The following is a 24,132-nucleotide window of genomic DNA, read 5'->3' as shown; positions in this document are numbered from 1 at the left end:
GGTGTGGCCGCAGGGATCCACGTTGTTTCCTTGGCTTAGTTGTCCTGAGCTGGATCTACGCAGGCTGGCAGGAGGCTTCCCGTGGAATCAGGGTCTCAGCTCCCGTAGTGGAAACACCAACCTTGGCCAGAGAAGATTTAGGGGACCCTGAGCATTTTGCAAGTTGCAGTTGTTCTGTGTGCATTTTTCTGGCTTCTTCACCATGACCTCTGCAGTGTCATAGTTAAGGGTATTTTCGAGGGGCCTGCGGTATGGCATAACAGGCAAGCTGCCACCTGCAGTACCGGCATCCCAAATGGGTGCCAGTTTGAGTCCTGGCTGCTCCACTTCCAATCCAGCTCTCTGCCATGGCCTGGGAAAGCAGTAGAAGATGGCCCAAGTCCTTGGCCCCTGCACCTACGTGGAAGACTTGGAAGAAGCTCCTGGCTTCGCATTGGTGCAGCTCCAGCCATGGCGGCCAACTGGGGAGTGAAACAGCAGAAGGAAGACCTCTCTTTCTCTTTCAGCCTCCCCTCTCTCTGTACTGAGCTTCTCGTCTACTGCTTTTCGAGTAGTAGTGACCTGACTAGCCCTGGCCAGTGCGTTTGCTAGTGATAGATGGGATGAATGGTGGCAAGTCTCCTGCAGGAAGTATGTGGCATTCGGCCCTGGGACGGGAGTTGGTCCTGTGAGGGAAAACCAACATGGGAAACGCGAGGAACTGTGCGACAGGTGGAGGGATGGGTGGATGGTGAGTCTTTGCGTTTGCGCTGGGGCACTGAGCGAGCATGTGTTGGCCTTGTGGGCTGGACGGCTCTCCTGGAGATCGGGAGCTGCTTCCTGTGAGCTTGGCCGCAGATCCTTGGCCTGAACCTGCTAATCTCTGCCCACCTCCCTCCGTCTTCAGGTTTGCGGTGAGCCTCGGCTACTGGCATGACCCTTACATCCAGCACTTTGTGAGACTGTCTAAGGAGAGGAAGGCCCCCGAGATCAACAGAGGCAAGTGACCACCTCCCTCCCCCGGGGCCAGAGGTGTGGGGGTTTGTTAACTGGAGACCCAGTGCCCTCTCCAGCAGCATAGGAGAGTGCTCATTTCCCAGCACTGCACCTCATACAATGTTTTTTAACACAGATTTTTTTTTTTTTTTTTAATATTTAAGTCATCTGCTGCAGTGGCCGGGGCTGGGCCAGACCAAATCTGGAGCGTGAAATTCCATCCGGTTTCCCAAGTGGGTGGCAGGGGCTGAAGCACTTGGGCCGTCCTCTGCTGCATTCCGGGTGGATTAGCAGGGAGCTGATGGGAAGTGGAGCAGCTGGACTGCCATCGGTGCTCTGATGTGGGTGCCTGTGTTGCAGGCCGCAGTTACCCACTCACTGCACCAGTGCCGGCACCTGTGAGACTTTCATCTTTGTGAATCTGATACGAGAAAAGCCTCTTACTGTAGTTTTACTTTGATTTATTTATTTTTTAAAGATTTATTTACTCTCTCTCCCTCTCTCTGCCTCTCCTCTGTGTAACTCTTATTTGAAAGTAAGAGTTACAGAGGAAAGGAGAGGCAGAGAGAGGGAGAGAGGTCTTCCATCCGCTGGTTCACTCCACACTTGGCCACAATGGTGGGAGCTGTGCCGATCCGAAGCCAGGAGCTTCTTCCAAGTCTCCCACGTGGGTGCCGGGACCCAAGCACTTGGGCATCTTCTACTGCTTTCCCAGGCCATAGCAGAGAGCTGGGTCGGAAGTGGAGCAGCCAGGTCTCTAACCACCACCACTTCTCTCTCTGCTGCTGGCACTTCAGGCCAGGCCGTTAACCTGCTGTTCCACAGCACTGGCCCCTATAATTTTATTTTATATTCCTCTTAAGGTGACGTTGAACATGATTCTTCTGTTTGAGTCCCATTCAAAAATCTTTTACTGTGAATTGTGTTCATGTCAAAGATAACTTTTTATGGCCCCGTGATGGTGTTAGGTAATAAGACCGTTAGGCTCTGCGAGTAATTTCCATCAAGGAGGTTAACGGATTGGAGCCAGGAGCCTGCCGTACTCTCAGCCAGAAGGAAAAACTGGCCAGATGGCTGTCACACTGTGTGTGCAGGGACGAGGGCCCTCAGAGGACTCCTGAGGGAAGTTCTGTAAGGACAGCAGAGAGGCTAAAGTGCCGCTTCCTGAGAACAGGGCTGTTCCCTTTCCTCTCCTCCCTCCTGTGCCCTGGAGGCGGGTTTCCCTCCTTGCTGCAGAGGCAGAGACCTGCCACGCAGTGTCCCCCAGCCCTGAGCCCAGCTGCACGCCAGCATGCCTTCCTCCTCCTCTCGCCCTCTGCCTCTGGACTGGGGGGCCTACAACCCCGTAGGAGGGTGCTGCCCCGAGAGCGTGCAGTAAGGATCCTTGTCTTCCATTTCTAGTCCTCATGGGTGGTATTTCCCTACAATATGATAAAAATGATTTACCAGAAAATAAAATGAAGACATACAAAGAACAAGGCCAAATTATTTACTAGTATATTGAGCAGAAACAAGGTTACTCTGCCAGATTGCAACAAATGTTTAAAAAATGCTACTCTCAAATATCGTCCTTAGAGGCAGGTGTTGTGGTGCAACTGGTTAAGCTGCCGCTTGGGACAGGCACATCCACTTGCAATCCAGTTTCCTGCTGATGTACCTGGGAAGCCAGCAGATGATGGCCCAAGCCACAGTGAAATTTCTGGCTCCTTGTTTTGACCTGGCAGCTGTGGCTGTTAGCAGGCGTTTCAGGAATGAATCAGTAGATGGAAGATCTCTCTCTGTGTGTCTGTCATTCTACCTTTCAAATAAATAAATTAAAAAAAATTTTTATTAAAATAATCATGTGCAATTTAAAAACTCTTCGCCCACACACTTTGAGCACTTTGATTCTGTCTCTGTTCTTTCTTTCAAGTTTTTAGATTTATTTGAAGGCAGAATGACAGGGAGAAACAGAGATCTTCCATCTGCTGGTTCATTTCCCAAATGCCCACAACAGCCAGGGCTGGACTGTTACAAAGCCAGGAGCCTGGAACTGCATCCTTGGTCTCCCATGTGGGTGGCAGGGATCCAGGCACTTGGACCATGTTCTGCCTCCCAGTACATTAGCAGGGAGCTGGATAGGAAGTGTGTAGTGGGCAGGAATGAAACAAGGTCTGTGATATGGAATGCAGGCGTCCCAAGCCACAGCTAATCCTACTGCAGCACAGTGCCGGCCCATCTTCCCTTCTTCCTGCTTTGTGTCCCGTGTCCTTTCTCCAGGCTTATGCACCAAGACCTAAGTCATTTTCTTTGGCACCTGCTTACTTCGGGCCTCTCCTCACTGGCCAACATTTTACTTGGAGCTTCTGGTGTGTTCAGGGTGGAGGTGAAAGGAACAGGATGAGAAATACGGTCTCCTTCACTTTAAAAGTCATCTGCTGGCTGGTGCTGTGTTGTAGCAGGTAAAGCTGCCACCTGCAGTGCCAGCATCCCATATGGATGCCAGTTCGTGTCCAGGCTGCTCCACTTCCAATCCAGCTCTCTGCTATGGTCTGGGAAAGCAGTAGAAGATGGCCCTAGTCTCTGGGCCTCTGCACCTGCGTGGGAGACCTGGAGGAAGCTCCTGTTCCTGGCTTCAGATCAGCCCAGCTGTGGCCAATGCAGCCTCTCTGTCTCTCTCTCTCTCTGCCTCCTCTTCACTCTCTGTGTAACTCTGACTTACAGATAAGTAAGTAAATCTTAAAAAAAAAAAGAAGTAAATCTTAAAAATAAATAAATAAATAAAGAGTCATCTGCCCCATTTCCTCACCCAAAGTTTGCATTTTACTGGAGTCCTGAGTGGGTTCACTGCAGCCATAGAAAGCTTGTTTTCTTTTTCTTATTCTTTTTCCATTTCTTTTTCGTTTTCTTTCCCTTTCTCTTTCTCTTTCTCTTTCTCTTCTTCTTTTAAAGATTTACTTATTTATTTGAAAGGTGAAGTTTCAGGAGGGAGAGGCAGAGGCAAAGAGAGAGAAGTCTCCAGCCCCTGGATTACTCCCCAGATGTCCACAACAGCCAGAGCTGGGCCAGGCTGCAGCCACGAGCAAGGAGCTTCTTCTGGGTCTCCCACTTGGGTCGAAGGCCCATGCACTTGGGCCATCTGCTGCTGATTTCCCAGGCACACTGGGGAGCTGGATCAGAAGTAGAGCCACTGGGACTCGAACTGGCTCCCGTGTGGGATGCTGGCACTGCAGCTGGTGGCTTTACTTGCTATAGCATACCGCTGGCCCTGGAAACCAGACTTTCAGGAAGAGCTTGTTGTGCAACTGTTTTGATGAAAAACTTGTCTGTGTTAAATAAAACTGAGCATTTTATGTTTCTCAAGGTTAAATAGCTTGTATTTGATTTGGCACAAATAACTTTTTTTTTTTTTTTTTTTTTTTTTTTTTTTTTTTTTTGACAGGCAGAGTGGACAGTGAGAGAGAGAGACAGAGAGAAAGGTCTTCCTTTTGCCGTTGGTTCACCCTCCAATGGCCGCCGCGGCCAGCGCGCTGCGGCCGGCGCACCGCGCTGATCCGATGGCAGGAGCCAGGAGCCAGGTGCTTTTCCTGGTCTCCCATGGGGTGCAGGGCCCAAGCACCTGGGCCATCCTCCACTGCACTCCCTGGCCACAGCAGAGGGCTGGCCTGGAAGAGGGGCAACCGGGACAGAATCCGGCGCCCCGACCGGGACTAGAACCCGGTGTGCCGGCGCCGCTAGGCGGAGGATTAGCCTAGTGAGCCGCGGCGCCGGCCGGCACAAATAACTTTTAAAAGAGAGAATTTGAAAGTTGACATTTCTCACATCAAAGATAATCCTTTGGGCATGAAGAAGGGCCAGTGTTTTTTGTTGTTGTTGTTGTTTCTGGGTTTTTTTTTTTTTTTTTTTTTTACAGGCTTATTTTATTTATTTGAAAGGCAGTGTAACAGTGAGAGGGAGAGACAGAGAGGAGGAGAGATCTTCTGTCTGCTAGTTCACTCCCCAGATGGCCACAGTAGCCAGGCTGACGCCAGGAGCCTGGAACTCCATACAGGTCTGCCACATGGGTGCAGGGGCCCAAGCACTTGGTCCATCATCCACCTCCTTCCAGGGTGCATTAGCACAGAGCTGGATCAGAAACAGAGCAGCTGGGGCGCAAACTGGTGCTCTGTTATGGGATTTCCTCATTGCAAGTAATGGATTAACCGGTGGTGCCGTGTTGCCGGCCCTAGGTGTTCTGTTTTGCTCCTTTGTCAGATGGGCTTTGTAGGGCCAATTCCTTTTTTTTTTTTTTTTTTTTTTTTTTGCTTTAGAAGCTTTTATTGTGTGCTATGATCACCTTGGCCATCTCTGGGTTACTCCTGCTCCACACTGCAGTGGACTGAAGCCCACAAGAGCAGAACCATGTGTGTCCCTTAGACCATGACATCCCAGCACCTGGCTCGGGGTCAGGGCACATAGCAGGTGTGCTGGCACCCGTGTGAGGTCAGCCGCCAAACCAGAGACACCAGGGTACCAGAGAGCTCGTGGAAACCTGAGTCCTGGTCGCTTGGTTGGTGTACACGGCTCTGAAATCCATGGGCGGCTTGTTCGTATGACTTGTTGTCCATGAACCTTCTGAAGAGCCCTCAGATTCCTGGTGTGAGCTGCGGACTGAAGCCATTCCACAGCGTCCTTGTGACAGTGCACAGTGAGGAGGGCACAGAACTGAGAAGTGCTGGGGAGAGCAGGTGGCAGTTTGATGTCCTCCTAAGACGAAAGCTCCTGGCAGTGAGCAGGACCCCCTCTGGCCCCTGTGGCACCAACCACATTCCAACCTCATGTGGTGACTCCATGAGCAGCCCCTGTGCCAGCCGGCCATGCCCCTCCCCACAGGGACCTGGGCAGCACGGGTCTAATAAGCGCATCCTGGAGAAACCCTCATGCCAGATGCAGTGGAGAGAGGCCAAGGTCTGTGGCCTGGGTGTCCTTGCTGAGAAGCAGAAGGCGCCTTGAACAGCTCCCTGCAGCTTTGCTGAGCTCCGCCTCCCCGTGTGGGTTGGGGGTGGGGGGCTAATTGCTGACATCACTGAGCGGTAGCTTGTCTCTCTCCCTGTCTCAGGATATTTCGCGCGAGTCCACGGTGTCGGTCAGCTTGTAAAGGCGTTTCTACAGAAAACAGAATGTCGTTGTCAAGTCCTCAACCTCGGGGCTGGGATGGATACAACCTTCTGGAAATTAAAGGTGAGTCCAAATTTTCCTCCTCCCTCCCCAGCTGTTGAGGTCTGTGTGGCTGAAAGCTGTAAAAAGCAGCCTAAGAGGTAAGAGGTGACAACGTGCCTCCTGCCCCATCTCCAGCCACTGTGCCCAGGTGCACCGCTCTGCCCCGGCCCCATGGTTTATCTGGCCAGGGCCCCAGTGGTACATGTTTCAGGTTGTTTCTAATTGTTGTTGCTCTCAGCATAATGAACACAAATATCTGTGTGTATTTCCCCTGTACATGTGAAAACAGCAAGAAAAAATCCCCCAGTGGAATTGCTGGGACAAAGAGTCCTGATTGTGGGCATCGTGGATAAAACTTGGAGATTTGTGGGACTGGGTGATGATAATATGGTGCCAGGTCTTTTCTTGGCTTCTGATTTCATGCTTTAACTGCCATTTTTTTAAAAGATTATTTTATCCACTTGAAAGGCAGAGTTACTGAAAGAAAGGGAGAAAAGAGAGAGAGAGAGATCTTCCATCTGTTGGTTCACTCCCCAAATGGCCAGGGTTGGGCGAGGTTGAAGTCAAGAGCCAGGAGCTTCTTCCGGTCTCCCATGTGGATGCAGGGGCCCAAGCACTTGGCCCATCTTCTGCTGTTTTCCCAGGCGCATTAGCAGGGAGATGTGTTGGAAGTGGAACAGCTGGGACTCGAACCAGCGCCCATAGTGCAGCTGTAATTACATACACACAGAGGAAAAGAGACCTGGGTCTGGTGGGCAGCAGAGCCAGTCTTAGAGCTCTGAACTGCCAGTCTTGGAGACCTGGGCTGGGTCTTTACTGCCAAACCTTTTCCCTGCGAAGCCTCCTCTGGCTGTTTTCTTTGTTGTAGGTTAGTACAGAGTTTGCTCGGTTCTTCTATGAGGTCGGTCATGTGGCGGTCACGGGTATGTGCATTTTGCCAGATTTCCTTGGAGGTGTAGACCGAGATAACTGAGAGTGTATGGACATACCCGGCCTGCAGATCTGTCTGGTGGTCATCGGATCCCTGATAAGAAGGTCTCCTGCAATCAGAGGTCCCGGCCTTTCTCTCATGAAGTGACAATTGGTGGCCTCCCCCCAGTCTTGGTACTCATTGTTGGCCTAGGGTAGGGTAGCTAACACGTCTGATGTGCTTTACAAACATGACCGAATGCGTTGCATGACAGCTCTGTGAGGCTTCACAAATGAGACATGGGGCTGCAGAAGTCGTGTCTATCAGAATTGCACAGCCAGTGGTATGGACAGGGGACAGATGCCGGCACCACGGTGGGCCCACTGTGTGTGTGTGTGTGTGTGGCGTGTCCCGGGCTGTGGTGTGAGGACCTAGAGCAGGAGAGTGTAAGAGGACGCGCTCCATCAGTGCTGACTGAGGCCCCTGGAGAAAGCTGCCGCTGGCTCTGTGCAGCCTCCCCTGTCCTGTAGGTCCGCTGATGGTTCATCAATCTGCAGTTCCAGTTTCTGAGCAAAGTACGCTCAGGGGCACGCTGCACCCCTGCCCGAGAAAGAGCGTCTGTGCGTGCTGAGGAAGGGGGGTTGCAGTGTCTGACACTCCTCTGTGCAAAGTTTCTTTTGATGGATGACTGTATTTGTCTGAAGGGTTTTTTCCCTTGGGGTGGGGAGTTCCAAGTTCTTTTTGTAAATACCTATTATACGTACACGAGTGTGCTTGAACAAGTTTGTGGAGAGGCACGTGTTTGGCTTGTGTGTTGGCAGTGTTGGTGTACGTTAGCCTTGACAGAGTTAAGTAGTGAGAACAGAGAGCATCTGGCCTGCAACAGCTTAAATGTTTACCTTCCGGCTCTTTTCAAACGTCTGCCCATCTCTGATTTAGAGATACACAGGTTTCCATGAAAGTGTATGGCAAACCTTGTCCGTTGGTCTTAGTGCCTCATGCACCTTCCACCCGGGCTGGTTCCCTCGTTGTACCTGCAGGCTCAGCGTCAGTCCTGGGCTTCCTGCTGCCACTACTGCATGAGCTCCTTCCACTTGCTCTCAGGAGCCTGTGACTGTTTATGCCATGGAGGATTCCTGTTACGGTTTACAGAGGAGGTAGCTCCCCACACTCAGTGTGCACTTTTTTTTTTTTTTTTTTTTTTGACAGGCAGAGTGGACAGTGAGAGAGAGAGACAGAGAGAAAGGTCTTCCTTTTTGCCGTTGGTTCACCCTCCAATGGCCGCCGCGGCCGGCGCGCTGCGGCCTGCGCACCGCAGCCGGCGCACTGCAGCCGGCGCACCGCGCTGATCTGATGGCAGGAGCCAGGTGCTTCTCCTGGTCTCCCATGGGGTGCAGGGCCCAAGCACTTGGGCCATCCTCCACTGCACTCCCTGGCCACAGCAGAGAGCTGGCCTGGAAGAGGGGCAACCGGGACAGAATCCGGCGCCCCAACTGGGACTAGAACCCGGTGTGCCGGTGCTGCTAGGCGGAGGATTAGCCTAGTGAGCTGTGGCGCCATCCTTCAGTGTGCACTTTTAAATCCCAGAGTCTTAGGTTAATGGCTAAGGGATTGGTGTCAGTGGTTGATGGATTAGGGTGCAGGCTTGATCTAGTTATGGTGTCTGAAGGTGAGGCCTTTGGGAAGAGACTGGATTGGACTCAGTAGCTAGTGTGGGGCCCATGACAGAACTGTAATGGACTAGAAGGAGGCAGTGAAGAGTCTGCTCCCCGGGCCTCTGCTTCCTGGCTCACCATGGCTCCTGCCTCTGCGCCCCTTCTCCCGTATCAGACGCTAGATTAACACAGCTGCCTGATTTGGACTGGAATCTCCAAAAGTCTCAGCTGAAATGAGCCTCCCTCCTTCCTAGGAAGCTCCTCTTGGGTATTTCCCTTGTCACAAAAATCCACCCGGTGAAGCTCCCATCTGGAGGGCAGAGGGCACAGGGCGGTCGATATTGTCACGTACACAGAAAGGAAAGGGCTAGTGGAACCCTTGAAGTGGACTCAGTTTCTCGGTGTCTCTTGGGTTCTGTCTCCACACGGGGGAAGCAGTGTGTCTGTTGGCAGTCTGTGACGGGGTTGCTGTCATCCCCTGGAGTCTGAGGCTGCCTTCTAGCGTTAGGTCCCGTCTCGGGCGTCTCCATCCTCCCCGCCACAGGTCTGGCACACGGGAGAGTGTCCAAGGTTGCAGAGAATCACGACACAGGAAGTTGAAGCCTCACTTGCTACAGCCATTTCACCTGTTTCTCTGTGCCAAGAAGCTGTTTCTTTGTTTGATTTATTTATTTGAAAGTTAGAATTAGAGGGAGCGAGAAAGAGAGATCTTCCATCTGCTGGTTCACTCCCCCCACCGAAATGGCTACACTGGCCAGGGCTGGGCCAGGCCTAAGCCAGGAGCTTCGTGAGTCTCCCACATGGATCTAGGGGCCCAAGCGCTTGGGCCATCTTCCCCAGCTTTCCCAGGCAGGTTAGCAGGCAGCTGGATCAGAAGTGGAACAGCTGGCACTCAAAGTGTGAAGCCACAGTGCTGGCCCCGAGGCTGCTGCTTTATAGCTCCAAGTGTGCCCTTTAGAAGCCTTCCTTATGCAGTGAACTCAGAGGTCTTCTGAGAGTCATGTGAGCCAGTGCATGGGAAAGCTCTTTTTTTTTTTTATTTTCAAAATGCTGTTCTTTATTTATTTATTTATTTATTTGACAGGTAGAGTTGGACAGTGAGAGAGAGACAGAAAGGTCTTCCTTCCGTTGGTTCATCCTCCAACTGGCCGCTATGGCTGGAGCTACACCGATCCGAAGCCAGGAGCCATGTGCTTCCTCCTGGTCTCCCATGTGGGTGCAGGGGCCCAAGCACTTGGGCCATCCTCCACTGCCTTCCTGGGTCAAAGCAGAGAGCTGGACTGGCAGAGGAGCAACCGGGACTAGAACACTGCTCCCAAATGGGATGGCAGCATCACAGATGGAGGATTAACCAAGTGAACCATGGAGGCGGCCCCGGGAAAGCTCTTTCGAAAGGAGGAAGGCCTTTAAGAGTTGGAGGACACTGTTACACCCGTCATTCATTTGCTTTCTGGAAATTTAGAAGATCCTTAACTTCCCATACCCTGAGAGTAGAAGTTCTTAAAAGGTGGTGTAGAATTTCTAAGCACAGGTTACAACGTTCATGGGGCAGGTGTTTTGGCACAGTGGGTTAAGCTGCCGCTTGGGATGCCTGTATCCTCTATCCCTGTGCCTGGGATCAATTCCCCCCTCTTCATTCCCATTCAGCTTCCTGCTAATGTGCCTAGGAGGTAGCAAAGGATGGCCCAAGTGCTTGTGGCCCTGCCACCCACATGGGAGACCCAGATGGAGCTCCTGGCTTCTGGCTCTGGCCTGGCCCAACCCTGACTGTTGCAGACATTTGAGGAGCACCAGCAGCTGGAAGACCCTCTCCGTACCCCACCTTTTCTTTCTACCTCGCTGCCTTTCAAATTAATTAGTTAATTTTGAAAAAGATTACCTCTGGTACGAGCTTTCCAGTGCAGTGGGTTAAGCGGCAGCCTGTGATGCCAGCATCCTGTGTTTGCACACTGGATCGAGTCCCGACTATTCCACTTCTGATTCTTCTCCCTGCTAATGCGCCTGAGAAGGCAGCAGAAGATGGCCCAATGCCTTGGGCCCCTGTGCCCATGTGGGAGACCCAGGGGAAACTCCTGACTCCTGGCTTCAGCCTGGTCCGGCCCTGGGTGTTGTAGCCCTTTGGGGAGTGAACTGGTAGATGGAAGACCCCCCCACCCCTTCTCTTTGCTTCTGCCTCTCCCTCTCTATAAGCTGCTTTTGAAATACATCTTTAAAAAAAAAAAAAAAAAAAGCCTGCAGCAGCAGCCCATTGGTCTTGGTGCCTTGTGCTGCGGGTGAGGAAGATGATCAGCGAGTATGTGGGTGAAGAAGCACTGATAAAGACTGTGTGTGTTTTCCGCAGGATGAAGGTCTCCTGCCAAGTAAATATTTTGAAGTCGACTTCCCGATGATAGTAACGAGGAAGCTGCACAACATCAAGTAAGTGTGGACGTCAGGCCCAGGGTCAGGGCTTCTCAGCAGTCTCATTCGCACGCACACACCCACCCTCTGAACTGGTACTTTAAATAAAATCCTACTTCTTATGTTAAAAACTTTGTTTAATGAACACAGGAGTTTCAGCTTCTAGAGATGTCTGATCCTTCCAGATTGGAAATACTGTTCAGGCTTCTTCTTTTCTGGGTTATCCTTTGAAAATAAATTCTTTACCTTTTCTAAAACAAGATTGCATTTTATATGAAACATGCTATTAATATGGAAGTGGCATTTCTGATGCCCTGGGAACTGCAGACCACACTGAGCTGTTAGAACTCCGCATGAAATGAGAGTAAATGGGCTCTGAGCGAAGCCCAGAGGTGGTTCCCTCAGATAAAGAGTAGATTGGTGCTGTGTGTACCTGTTGGGATATTGAGTTTGGGTCTCCGATTGCTGATTTTTTTCATATGTTGGGTTGGTGGAGTTATCACAGAAATGTTACTGAACTTTAGGTTTGTGTAAGAATCACTTCTTTCTATTACCTAAGGCAGATCACAGCTACTTAAAATTTTTGTTTGAGAATAGGCAAGAAACTCGAATATTTAGAAAATTCTTGTTAGCCTGTCTTTAACTGTTTCTGAGTTTAAGCGCTTTTTGATCACTTTGTGATTTGCCCATTAAATCTTGAATATACTATTTAGCAGCCCTAGTCTGAATATACACTGAATTCTTATTGTGTGTGCCTGGGGTCAAATGTATTTACCTAGTGGCTCTGCACAGTAGCAGCATGTACAGGCTGAGCACTCCTGATCTGAAAATCCCAAATGCTCCTAATTCTGACACTTTTTGAGCATCGTGTCTGAGTGGGGATAAGCAACAGAGAAACTCTACGCAAATATTAAAAAAAAATCCAAACTCTGAAACATTTATATTCCCAACATTTTGGGTACAAGCCCCTCCCCCTGTGTCTGCCCTGTCACTAGCAGGATCTGCACTTTTGCAGCCAGGGAGCTCTTGAGTAAACTGACTCATCCTTCTCCGTTGTCCCGTCTTCCCTCAGATGCAAGCCTGTCCTGCTAAACCCCATTGTGGAGTTACACTCAGAGGACACGCTTCAGATGGGCAAGTACTTGGAACCCGAGGAGTGCAGCGTGAATGCTGGAAGCATTTGTGCTACCTGTTTTTCCTTTTCCTTCTTAAAGATGTGTGTGTGTGTGTGTGTGTGTGTAGGGGGGTTTTACACAACATATGCGGCTGCTGATAGATGCTTACTTGTAGCACAGTTACAGTGAAGGAATTTACAACGACTTTCTGTGTGACTCTTCTTAGATGGCCTTAGGTCCCCAAGCTTAAATTTTTTTTAAGATTTGTTTTTACTAATTATAAATGCAGAGTGACATAGAGAGAGGGCGAGACAGAGATCTTCCATCTGCTGGTTCACTGCCCAAATGGTTGTAACAGCCAGGGCTGGGCCAGGCCAAAGCCAGGAGCTTGGAACTCCATCCAGGTCTCTCATGTGGGTGGCAAGGGCCCAAGTACTTGGGCCATCACTCTGCTGCCTTCCCAGGCTCATTAGTGGGGAGCTGAATCAGAAGCAGAGTGGCTGTGCTCAAACCAGGGCTCTGGCATGGGATGCCAGCATTATAGGCCACAACTTAACCCTCTGTGCCACAACACTAGCCCCTTAAATCAGTTTTTTTAAAGAACTGCAATTAGTTGCTAGCATTTCAAAAATAGATTTCTCATGAAAAATCTCAGTTGCCACCTACCCCTGGAAAAATCAGGATGTGGTAACATTAGACCCTAATTCCAACACGGCAGTAATTGGTGGCAGCTGCCTCTTTTAGAGGAACTGTGCCTCCTCCAGGTCTGGCCTCCATCCACTGTCTTACTTGAGCAGCTCCACTCATGTATAGTATCTGCTGGGCCCCTGCAGTCAGTTTCTCTGCCCAACTTTTAATTAGGAATGTTTCTATCAATACTCCCCTCACCTCTGAGCCTTTCAAATTACGAGAGTCTCTTTCAGAATCTTCCATTATTTTCAGTTTGTGTCTGATGGAGCAGTTCAAAGAGTGTATTAGTTCCCAAGATCATAAAACCTGCTCTGTGAAGATAGCCTTCTGTAAAGGTCAGTGTGGGAAATATCCCCACCTGTCCCCCAAGAGATGGACTCAGACTCACAAGTTCAGGGAAAACGAGACTTTGTTGTTGGTCTTGCAAGATCAGATGTCTGAGGAGCAAGCACACGCAGGAAAGTTACAGGAAATCATGTGTATCCTAGCACAGGTCCTCCCCTGGTTCCTCACTGGCTGAGTACTGTGGGGTGTGCAGTCTTCTCCTGAGGTCACCTAAGTGATAGTTACCTTTCTCAGTCCTTCTCTGTACTTTAATTTCCTCTTGTCAGTTGCTTACTCCATAGCATCCTGTTTGCCTGAACGACTCTGCAACTCAGCCAACAGTCATTTTCCATGCTGTGTTGAGAAAGGACCACCAGACATTTTCTCCCCCCACCCCCAGAAACCTCTTATTTAAGGTATACAAACTTATGCATTTCATAAATACAAATTTGGGAACATAGTGATTCTTCTCACCCTACCCTTCCTCCGACCTTCACTCCTACCCTTCTTCTTCCTCTCTCTCCTATTCCCTTTTTCTGTTTTAATAAAATCTATTTTCAGTTAATTTTATGCATGTAAGATTAACCCTACTCCACGTACAGAGTTCAACAAATAGTATGAGGAAAAAAAAACACAAAAAAACTGTTCCTCAGCAGTTGAGACAAGGGCTGTTCAAAGTCATCTGCTAGTTCACTCCCCAATTGCTTGCAACAGCCAGCGCTGGGTTCAGGCTGAAGCTAGAAGCCAAGAACTCCATCTGGGTCTCCCACATGTATGATAGGGACCCACGTTCTTGTCCCATCACCTCTGCTTTCCCAGGTACAGTGGCAGGAAGCTGAATTGGAAGCCAGAGCAGCCAGGACTCCAACTGGTTCTGTTTTGTGGAATGCGAACCTCACAAGTGGCAGTTAACGCATGGTACCACAGTGCTGCCCTCCCCAGAATGAGTTTTTAAAACAGAAATCAAGGCAGTCCATACAGCAGACTCATGGAATGATAATTGCTTAAAGAAGCACTCTGACCTCAGAATCAGCCCTGAAGGCATTCTGGTTTGGCTGAAAAGCCCATGAGGGCATTTCAGGTGTGGAAAGCCAAGGCACTGTGGCAAAAAGTGTCCTACATACATGAAGGACTTCTGTGGGCGAGACCCCGGTGGAAAGAAGTGAAAGGGTATACTTTTCTTTGAAGGGAGGAGAGAACTTCATTTTACTTATGGCCTTGTCTAAATAATGAAAGAGTTTGTGGATTCAAAAGGCTTCCATAGCCTAGGCATCTCATGTCAAAAGCCTCAGGTGATCACTGACATCATAGTAAGAGTGTTAATTGTTAAATTAACAACAGGAGTCACTGTGTACTAACTTCCCATGCAGGACCTCTGTCCTCAAAGGGTTGTATTATGAGAGTTAATAGTAAAACTTGTTCCCAAAGATTTACTTTGTTTTAGTGTATTAAGTGGAGGATACTCTTCTGTCTCATAAATTATAGTTATGTCTAGGTGCTCGTGGGCCTCTGTGTGCCTCCTGATTTATTTTCAGCCACAGTAACCCTCATCACCACAGGGGTCTGCTGCTGTCCTCTGAATGTGCCAAGGCATCCTGTGCCCCAGGCCTTTCCTCTTCCCCCCACCGGGTCTTTTCTTCCTTCGCAGTTTACTTGATGATCTGCTTCTCATCCCCTGTTCTCAGTTCAACCCCCACCTCCTCCGAGAGGCCTTCCCTGACTACCAAGCTGCGGAGCAGTCTCCTCTCCTTGCTGCCTGAGGCGTCACTCTTCTCACACTACCTTCTCTAGTTGCTTCCCAGGACCACGTCCTCTGATGTCATCTTAATTATGCATTTATTTACTCGCTCGCTCGCCCTCTCCCTCTGCCGTGGAAGCTTCCTGAGAACACCTGTGTGTTGTTGCGCCACATCCCCAGCAGCTAGGACAGTGCCCGGCACCGGGAGTGCTGAGTGAGTAAACACACACACCTTACCTGAACGACTCTGCGCTTTTGTCACCCATCTCAGCTCCTTGACGGAGTGAGTGGGTGTAGGTGTAAGGAAAAACAGTCAACACAGGCATTTCAGAGCGTTCCCCGGCCTCGCAGCTGAGCCCTCAGGAGGAGGGTCTGTCCGGGGAGAAGACTGCCCGACGAGGAAGGGCGTGCAAGGAGCTGGCAAGCTGTGTGGCTGGCGCTGGCATGGAGGGAGGAGTGTGGTTCAGGGTGAAGCTGAAGAGAAGGTGGCAGGGACAGCATCACCCGGGTTCTCCAGCCCTGCTAAGAATGCAGATTCCATGCTGAGAGAGCTGGGAAACCGTCCTGCATGCCCTTCGCCACACGTGGCCTTGTTCCTGATTCCTTTTCCCTGCAGGATGGGCAGGGACCAAGCCTGCTTTTCTTCAGCCTATCCCAGAACATAGTGAGCGCGCACTGAGTATCAGAGGGTGGACACGTGGACACAGGAAATCCTCTTTATGGCCCAGCAAACCTCCAGAAGTGTCTCCATTGTTCCTCTCCCCACCCCCTACCTAAAAAGTGTCCCAGGGAAAATCTATGCATCTTTGCAATCCTCACCAATAATTGGTCTTTCATTGAAGACATGGTGCAGGCAATTGATGGGATCCACCAAACAGCAACACACCGCTCCTGCTACACTTACTTGGTGGTGATGGAATAGATCCTTAGTTCTGTGATACAGCAGCACTGTGGACTGTGGACTGTGGACAGTGTGTGTGTGTGTGTGTGTGTGTGTGTGTGTGTGTGTGTGTGTTACTGTGTTACTTTATAAAGCTTGATGCTTTTCCAGGTTAACATAATTAAAGCATAGGAGCTTGATGAGGCCGATAATTAAAGTCTGTAGAAGCTTTTGCCCCATTAACAAATCCCTGCAACACATGTGGCTTCGAGCGTCAGCTGTCTCTTAGGTCACAATTCTGCAGCCTGACCAATCGTGTTGGGTTTGTCTTGGTGGACCTTCGAGCACTTGGCTAGATTTCATCGGGGGTCTAGTCTCTGCCAGAGACCACATGTGTAGCAGGCATTGACTAGCCTAGGGGACCCACCTTTCTTGGCTCATAGTGCCCTGTGTCTCAGCAAATGTTTCACAGAACCCTGAGGCAAGTAAACAAACAAATGCAGCAGTTCTGTGTATCAATTATTTGGGTTCAGGCATCTTAAATATTTACATCCTAACAACTTAATTAGTCATTTGGGAAAATAATGCACATTACGTTGAAGCAACAAACGCTATTTTTATTTCACTCTTGAATAATCACAATTGCGACTAATGAGCTGTGTGCCCTCGTTGAGCACTTGATGCTGTCACTTTGGTATCAGCTGGGACACTGCCCCGTCCACCTTGATGTTCACACAGTACTTTTCAGCCACACCAGCGTCTGTAACTTGGCTTTGGGAAGATAGGAGGTCAGGAAAGGAATGCACAGCAGTCTAGTGCTGAGCCTGGGGCTGAGTCGTGCTGGTGGTTTGCTTCTGTCTGACCAGCGCCGAGCCTCTGCGTTTCCCTCAGAAATGTAAACTATCTCCTCCACCTCTGTGAGTCTGGGGCCACCCCAGGGCCCCATGGCATATGGTTCAGGATCTAGGGAGCTCAGTGCATTGAATCTGAACTGTAATCGCATGAGATGGGCATTGTCTACATCAAAGATCAAAGGAAGGTAACCTTGAGTGGTGACGGAACTTGCCCAGAGCCACATGGTTAGCAAAGCCGAGTAGAAATGCGATCTCAGGACTACTTGAGACCAATGCCCAGGCTGCTACAGATTCACTTCAGAGAGTTTTTGCCTTGGAGACACTGTTCTGGGGAAAAGCCACAGTGTGCCGTTTCCCCTGGCAGAGAATAATTAGGATTATTTAAGGATTTTAAACCATCTAAACCATCTAATACTGACTAATGATTTTTTTTTTTTTTTTTTTTTTGGACAGGCAGAGTGGATAGTGAGAGAGAGACAGAGAGAAAGGTCTTCCTTTTGCCGTTGGTTCATCCTCCAATGGCCAGTGCACCGCGCTGATCCGAAGGCAGGAGCCAGGTGCTTCTCCTGGTCTCCCATGGGGTGCAGGGCCCAAGGACCTGGGCCATCCTCCACTGCACTCCCGGACCACAGCAGAGAGCTGGCCTGGAAGAGGGGCAACTGGGAAAGAATCTGGCGCCCCAACTGGGACTAGAACCCGGTGTGCCGGTGCCGCTAGGTGGAGGATTAGTCTATTGAGCCGCGGCGCCGGCCTAATGATTCTTGAAATTTGTGTGTAACTTTGATGCAGTGTTTCTTAGTCTCAGCACTGTGGACATCTTGAGGGCATTGGATGACAGCAAAATCTTATGATGGCCATTAGCGCCCTCTAGTGTGACCTTGCAACATGTTCCCTGGTGGCAAAATTACCCTGTTTGAGAACCATTGCTTTACTTCAGAAATGACCAAAGTCTATTCTGGCCATATATAAATTGATTCTTAATTTTTCAAACCACAGTATGATGTCATATTTTCAGGGCTTCTCCCTCTTCCATCCTCTTGGGAATGAGTCATCTAAAGAAGTGTTGATCACAGAAAGAACCACCGGTAGCCATAGAGAGTGTTCATTGGCTTTTCAGGACAGGGTGGCTATGATCTGTTCCTGTAGAAAGTTCCTACGTATCGCACTAAACACTCTGAGTTCCCTTCCATTTTTTATTCTCTTATGAAACAGAATGAGGAGCAGAGGGTGGGAAAGCATCGTGGAGCCCATTTCATCCACGAGTTATTTTCCCCAGCAGCTCACAGCGTCATCCCAAAGGTTCCAGGGATTTTCTGTTCTTCCTTGGTCTCTGCTAGTGCTCGTGTCCTCCACAGTTGCATTCTGGTCCCTGCAAAATGAGGTCAACATCCTTCCAGGGCCGGCGCCGTGGCTCACTAGGCTAATCCTCCGCCTAGCGGCGCCGGCACACCAGGTTCTAGTCCCGGTCGGGGCGCCAGATTCTGTCCCGGTTGCCCCTCTTCCAGGCCAGCCCTCTGCTGTGGCCAGGGAGTGCAGTGGAGGATGGCCCAGGTGCTTGGGCCCTGCACCCCATGGGAGACCAGGAAAAGCACCTGGCTCCTGGCTCCTGCCATCGGATCAGCGCGGTGCGCTGGCCGCAGCGCACCGGCCGCGGAGGCCATTGGAGGGTGAACCAACGGCAAAGGAAGACCTTTCTCTCTGTCTCTCTCTCTCACTGTCCACTCTGCCTGTCAAAAAATTAATAAAAAAAAAAAAAAATCCTTCCAGGATAGATCATACATCTGCTTTTTTTTTTTTTTTTTTTTTCAAGATAATGTTTATTTGAAAGGCAGAGCAACAGAAAGGGAGGGAGATACAGTGAGAAAAAGAGAAAGGTAAGCTGGCACTGGGCGTATCGTGTCATATGGGCACCAGTTCAAATCCTGGCTGCTCCACTTCCACTCCAGCTCCCTGCTAACACACCTGGGAAAGCAGAGGAAGATGGCCCCAGTCCTTGGGCCCCTGCACCCACGTGGGAGACTTGGATGAAGTTCCCGGCTCCTGGCTTCAACCTGTCCCAGCCTTGGCTGTTGTGGCCGTTTGGGAAGTGAACCAGTGGATGGAAGATCTCTCTGGCTCTTGTTTTCTCTCTGTATCTCTGCCTTTCAAATAAAACAAAGCTTAAAAAAAAAAAAAAAAAGGAAAGTAATAAAGGGGAAGCAGGGAAGCCACAGTCTGCCCACATTGCCCCAGTGCACAGGCCAGAGAAGTCATATCAGAGCATGAAGGCCCTGTCCTGTCCTGTGCAAGCAAGCAGTGCCTGAATGCATTAACAATACGCGTGTCTGGCCTGAGTTTTCCATCCCTGATGGAAAAAAAAAAAAAAAGGAAAAAGATACAAAACACCAGCATTTTGGAGCATCCTGTTCTCTAGCTCAGGGAAGACGGATCTGACTCAGATTAGGAAGGTAGCTTGCAGAGTAAAACTCCCCTGTCAGCATAGTCACTCCCAGAAACTGAGTCAAGCCACACAGAGCTGCAAGGCATCGGTGACTGGAGGCCATGGTGAGCTGGCATCACAGGGAATCTGGTCGTGCTGGATCGGGCCCCTCAAGTAACAGGGTTTGATGACTGTAACACACACCACCATCACAACACACTTGCTCAGGGGTTACACAGGCTGTGTACGCACCGCAGATCCAGGGGCAGCGTTGCAGGGCAGTGGATAGGCTACTTCTCACAATGTCTGCATCCCTCCTTGAAGCGCCTGGTTCAAGACTATTCTGCTTCCAGTACAGCTGCGCTTCATGCACCTGGGAGGTAACAGATGACAACCCAAGTATTTTAGTTCCTGTCACCCGTGCGGGAGGCTGAGGTGGAGTTCCTGACGTCAGTTTGGCCCAGCCTCGGCCAGTGTGGGCATCTGGGAGACTGAACCAGGACATGGAAGAGTGTGTGTGTGTGTGTGTGTGTGTGTGTGTGTGTGTGCCTCTCCTCTGTAACTCTTTCAAATAAAATCGGTCTTAAAGAAATAACAGATTTCTACTCTTGGAAGATCTGCAGAATCAGCCCATCAGACTATGCTTATTTGTTTTCAAAGTTTTATTTGTGGCTGGCGCCGTGGCTCAATAGGCTAATCCTCTGCCTTGTGGCGCCGGCACACCGGGTTCTAGTCCTGGTCGGGGCGCCGGATTCTGTCCCGGTTGCCCCTCTTCCAGGCCAGCTCTCTGCTGTGGCCAGGGAGTACAGTGGAGGATGGCCCAGGTCCTTGGGCCCTGCACCCACATGGGAGACCAGGAGAAGCATCTGGCTCCTGGCTTTGGATCAGCGCGGTGCGCCAGCCGCAGTGGCCATTGTGGGGTGAACCAACAGCAAAAGGAAGACCTTTCTCTCTGTCTCTCTCTCTCACTGTCCACTCTGCCTGGCAAAAAAAAAAAAAAATAGTTTTATTTCTTTTATTTATTTGAAAAGTAGGGTTACAGAGACAGGGAAAGAGAGAGATTTTCCATCTTCTGACTCACTCCCCTGATGGGAGTGAGCATCCGCTGCTTTCCCAGGCACATGAGCAGGAAGCTGGATTGGAAATGGATCAGCCAGGACTCACAGCGGCACCATGTGGGATGTGTCGCTGCAGGCAGCCACTTTCCCCACCATGCCACAACACCAGGCCCCAGACTGTGCTTCTTAGCAAGCCCTCCCAGTGATTCTGATGTCTGCGAGGCTGAGAGCCCTGTGTACACCATTCCATCCCACCGGGGAGAATATGGAAAACAAAATGTTTCCATTTAAAGTGTACTCTTTTAAGCATAACACATCACAAACCGGCACAACAGTAGCAGCCTGCCCATGGGTACCAGTATTTTAGGGAGCTTGCTTGCTGATCTCTTAATTCTACTTTTTTTTTGTTTAAGGATTTATTTGTATTTATTTGAAAGGCAGATTTAATTGTATTTATCTGAAAGAGAGAGGTAGAGACACAGAAAGAGAGGTTTTCCATCCGCTGATTCACTTCCCAAATGGCTGCAATGATCAGGGCTGGGCAGCCCGAAGCCAGGAACCAGGGGCATCTTCTGGGTCTCCCACGTGGGTGCAGACGTCCAGGCACTTGGGCCGTCCTCCGCTGCTTTCCCAGGGTCATCAGCAGGGAGCTGGGTCACAAGTAGAGCAGCCAGGATTTGAACTGGCGCCCATATGTGATGCCAGCGCTGCAGGACGGGGCTTTAAAACCGCTGCACTACAGCGCTGGGCCCTGTTAATTCCACTTGTGGTGATCTACTCTAGAGAAATAACTGGACAGGTGTTTCATGGTAATATATACACAGAAGAAGTTTTTAGAACAGGTGTGGGGTAGTTCCATTTTCTTTTATCTGCTCAGTGTATGTGAGAGAGGGGGAGAGAGTGTGTTTTGTTGTGCCCAAGATCTTAGCACATAGGCAGAAAGACTGGAATGTTACATACCAAAGCACTTACAGTTATATTTGGACATTGTGATTTTTGATCAGTTTTCACCCTCCTCTTATCTAATGCTTTTTTTTTTTTTTAAGATTTATTTTATTTATTTTGAATGACAGAGTTACAGAGAGGTAGAGACAGAGAGAGAGGTCTTCCTTCCGCTGATTCACTCCCTAGATGGCTGCAACGGCCAAAGATGTGCCGATCCAAAGCCAGGAGCCGGGAGCTTCTTCCGTGTCTCCCATGTGGGTGCAGGAGCCCAAGGACTTGGACCATCTTCTCCTGCTTTCCCAGGCCACAGCAGAGAGCTGGATTGGAAGAGGAGCAGCTGGGACTAGAACTGGCGCCCATATGGGATGCCGGTGCATCAGGCTAGGGCTTTAACCCACTGTGCCACAGTGCCGGCCCCAACCTAATGCTTTTAAAATGTTTATTTTCATCTACTTGAAACAGTGAGTATGTGTTTTTATAATGGGTAAGAATAGTAAAGTTACTTGAATGGTTAAAAAGCCTCCTACATTGAAATTATGTTTTCTTGGTGAATTTCTGCTGAAGTTATTCTCCCTCATTGCATTTGCAGATGGACACATGTTGGATTCAAAGAGATATGCCATTGTTGGAGCAGACCTCCGAGACCTATCTGAACTGGAAGAGAAACTAAAGAAATGTAACATGAATACACAGTGAGATTTTTTTTTTAACCTCTTATGCGTTCATGACTTTATGCTCATCCTGAGATAAGCCCACTGGCAGATGCAGCACGATGCCTGGGGCCCATTTTCAGTGTGGATGTTTTCTCCTCTCATGGCTTCTTGAGTCATTTTCTGGAATTTTCAAGGAACACCTTTGCTCAAGTTTGTACCCCTGTCGGACTCACCCATACTCCCCTCCCCACCCCCTTTTTCACTTTGAGAGGCAGACACATACACAGGTAGAGAGAGTGTGAGTGCATGCACCTGTCTGCTGGTTTGCTCCCCAAATGCCTGTGACAGCTGGAGCTGGGCTTGGGCTGAAACCAGAATCCAAGAACTCAATTTGGTCTCCCACATGGGAGCTTTGAAACACCAGGAACTCAAGTGGTATCTTAACTGCTAGGCCAAATGCCCACCCCTTGCCATTATGTTTTTTCTTTACGATTCTTTAAAGTTTTGGCATTACTTTTTTAAAATACTTGTGCCTAGTGTTATAAATAAGTTTGAGAGAATATAGTTGTATGGATAAAAACACAATTGCAATGTATAAAGAAAGTAGTATCAGAGTGTATAAAGAATGACTACTGTTAAAAACACCTGCAGCTCAGAAGCAGCTAAATGTCCTGTGAGAACTTGAGTAGTAATCCCATGAAACTCTTTTACTCCCTCCAAGTTGGCACAGACATAAAGTTGACAGTGTCAAGTATTGGCAAAGATGCAGGGCCTAGGGAGTGGTCTTACACCACTGGTGGGCGTGAACATGGACCAGTTGTGAGGAACACTGAGAAAGTATCTGGTGGAACTGAATGTGTGCACCACATGGTACAATAGTTCCGCTGTTGAACGTTCCCCGACGAGGTCCTGCACACATGCGTAAGGAGGGTTCCCATCATCTGCACTGTTGGATTGATTGGAAGGCAGAGTGACAGTGAGAGGGAGAGACATGGACAGGGAGACAGAGTGAGGAAGAGGACAAGCTTCTGTCCTCTGGTTTACTCCCCAAATGGCCACAACATTTATGTCTGGACCACGCTAAAGCCAGGAGCAGGAACTCCATCCGGGTCTCCCACATGGGTGCAGGGGCCCAAGCACTTGGGCCATCTGCTGCTGCTTTCCCAGGCCCATTAGCAAGGAACTGGCTCTGAAAGAGAGCAGCCAGCGCTTGACTTGGTGCTCCAAATACGGGATGGCAGCATCGCAGGTGGTGACTTAACCTGCTACACCACAATGCTGGTCCCCGTCATATCTGATTTTAACTGTTGCTTATGATTGTTCTCATGGTTTCTAGAAGAGAAGATAAAAATAATTTCCTAACCCAACACTGAGAGATAACCATCTTCATAAACTTTATGTCAGAATTCATAAATGTATGTTTTTCTTTAAAATATGAGGTGATCATACTTCATATACAGTTTGGGAACTTTTGAAAGAATTGAACACGGGCCTGCCTTGTGCCACAGCAGGCGGGGCTGGAGCCTGCAACACCAGCATCCCGTATGAGCACCAGTTGGAGTCCTGGCTGCTCTACCTCCAGTCTAGCTCTCTGCTGATGCAGCTGGGAAAACAGTAAAAGATGGCCCAAGTGCCTGGGTCCCTGCACCCGCGTGGCAGACCTGGATGGAGTTCCTGGCTCCTGGCTTTGGCCTGGCCCAGCCCCAGTCAGTGTGACCATTTGGAGAGTGAGCCAGCATATAGAAAATCTCTTTTTCTCTGTCTCTCATTCCTCTGTTAGCCTGCCTTTTAAATAAATAAATTAAATCTTAAAAAAAAAAAAAAGAGAATTAAATATATATGTGTGTCTGTGTACATATATAATCACTTATTTGCTTATTTATCCTCTCAGCAAATAATTGAGAACATCTGAGGTACAGGAACTCCCTGTAGAGCCATGAACAAAGCAGGGTATACGTTGTGGGGTGAGGAAAAGAGCTGTTAGCAGCTCGTTATATTTGACTGCTTAGTTACTCGCGGGGCACCTGCTCTGAAGTGTAGGGAAGCGGGCAGTAGGCCCCGCGTCTGGGGACGGGGGGCAGCGGTGCTGAAGCATCGCACTGGTGAGCTGCATAGCAGTCCGTTGGGTGGATGTAGTTATTATTCCTTTCAGCCAATCTCTTGTTGCTGGCATTTGATTTCCTGCAGTTGATTTTTCTCCTAAGATCTCTCACCAGTGAAAATGAATGAAAAGAACTCATTTCTTTCATGGGAGAAATAGTAGGCTGCCTTTGTTTCCATTTTATTTATTTACTTACTTATTTGAGAGTCAAGACCCACACATACACACACACACACA

General features: G+C 49.5%; 2 protein-coding genes across 3 annotated transcripts in view; one reads left to right on the top strand and one right to left on the bottom strand.

Annotated features, from left to right (window-relative positions):
- LOC138843237 (leucine carboxyl methyltransferase 1-like) overlaps positions 1 to 23,618 on the top strand; it is a 43,030-nt gene extending 19,412 nt beyond the window's left edge. The window contains exons 2-7 of the mRNA XM_070064573.1: positions 887 to 978; positions 6,053 to 6,174; positions 11,060 to 11,136; positions 12,191 to 12,252; positions 21,731 to 22,862; positions 23,466 to 23,618. Of these exons, the coding sequence (XP_069920674.1) occupies positions 887 to 978; positions 6,053 to 6,174; positions 11,060 to 11,136; positions 12,191 to 12,252; positions 21,731 to 21,837 (460 nt within the window). The 3' untranslated portion in view covers positions 21,838 to 22,862; positions 23,466 to 23,618. The remainder of the gene's footprint in view (positions 1 to 886; positions 979 to 6,052; positions 6,175 to 11,059; positions 11,137 to 12,190; positions 12,253 to 21,730; positions 22,863 to 23,465) is intronic.
- LOC103348590 (rho GTPase-activating protein 44-like) overlaps positions 1,441 to 24,132 on the bottom strand; it is a 63,768-nt gene continuing 41,076 nt past the window's right edge. Inside the window, exons 3-4 of one of the 2 annotated variants that reach the window (XM_070064575.1) lie at positions 19,391 to 19,511; positions 1,441 to 2,396 (exon numbers count right to left, since the gene is read on the bottom strand). In XM_070064575.1, coding sequence (XP_069920676.1) covers positions 2,380 to 2,396; positions 19,391 to 19,511 — 138 coding nt within the window. In that variant the 3' untranslated portion in view covers positions 1,441 to 2,379. Of the gene's footprint in view, positions 2,397 to 17,898; positions 18,089 to 19,390; positions 19,512 to 24,132 lie in introns of those variants that run through there. The other variant, XM_070064574.1, reaches the window with a different exon arrangement.

Source organism: Oryctolagus cuniculus, chromosome 19 (genome assembly GCF_964237555.1).
Source record: "Oryctolagus cuniculus chromosome 19, mOryCun1.1, whole genome shotgun sequence".
Lineage (NCBI taxonomy): Eukaryota > Metazoa > Chordata > Mammalia > Lagomorpha > Leporidae > Oryctolagus > Oryctolagus cuniculus.
This window is presented reverse-complemented; position numbering and strand designations above follow the sequence as displayed.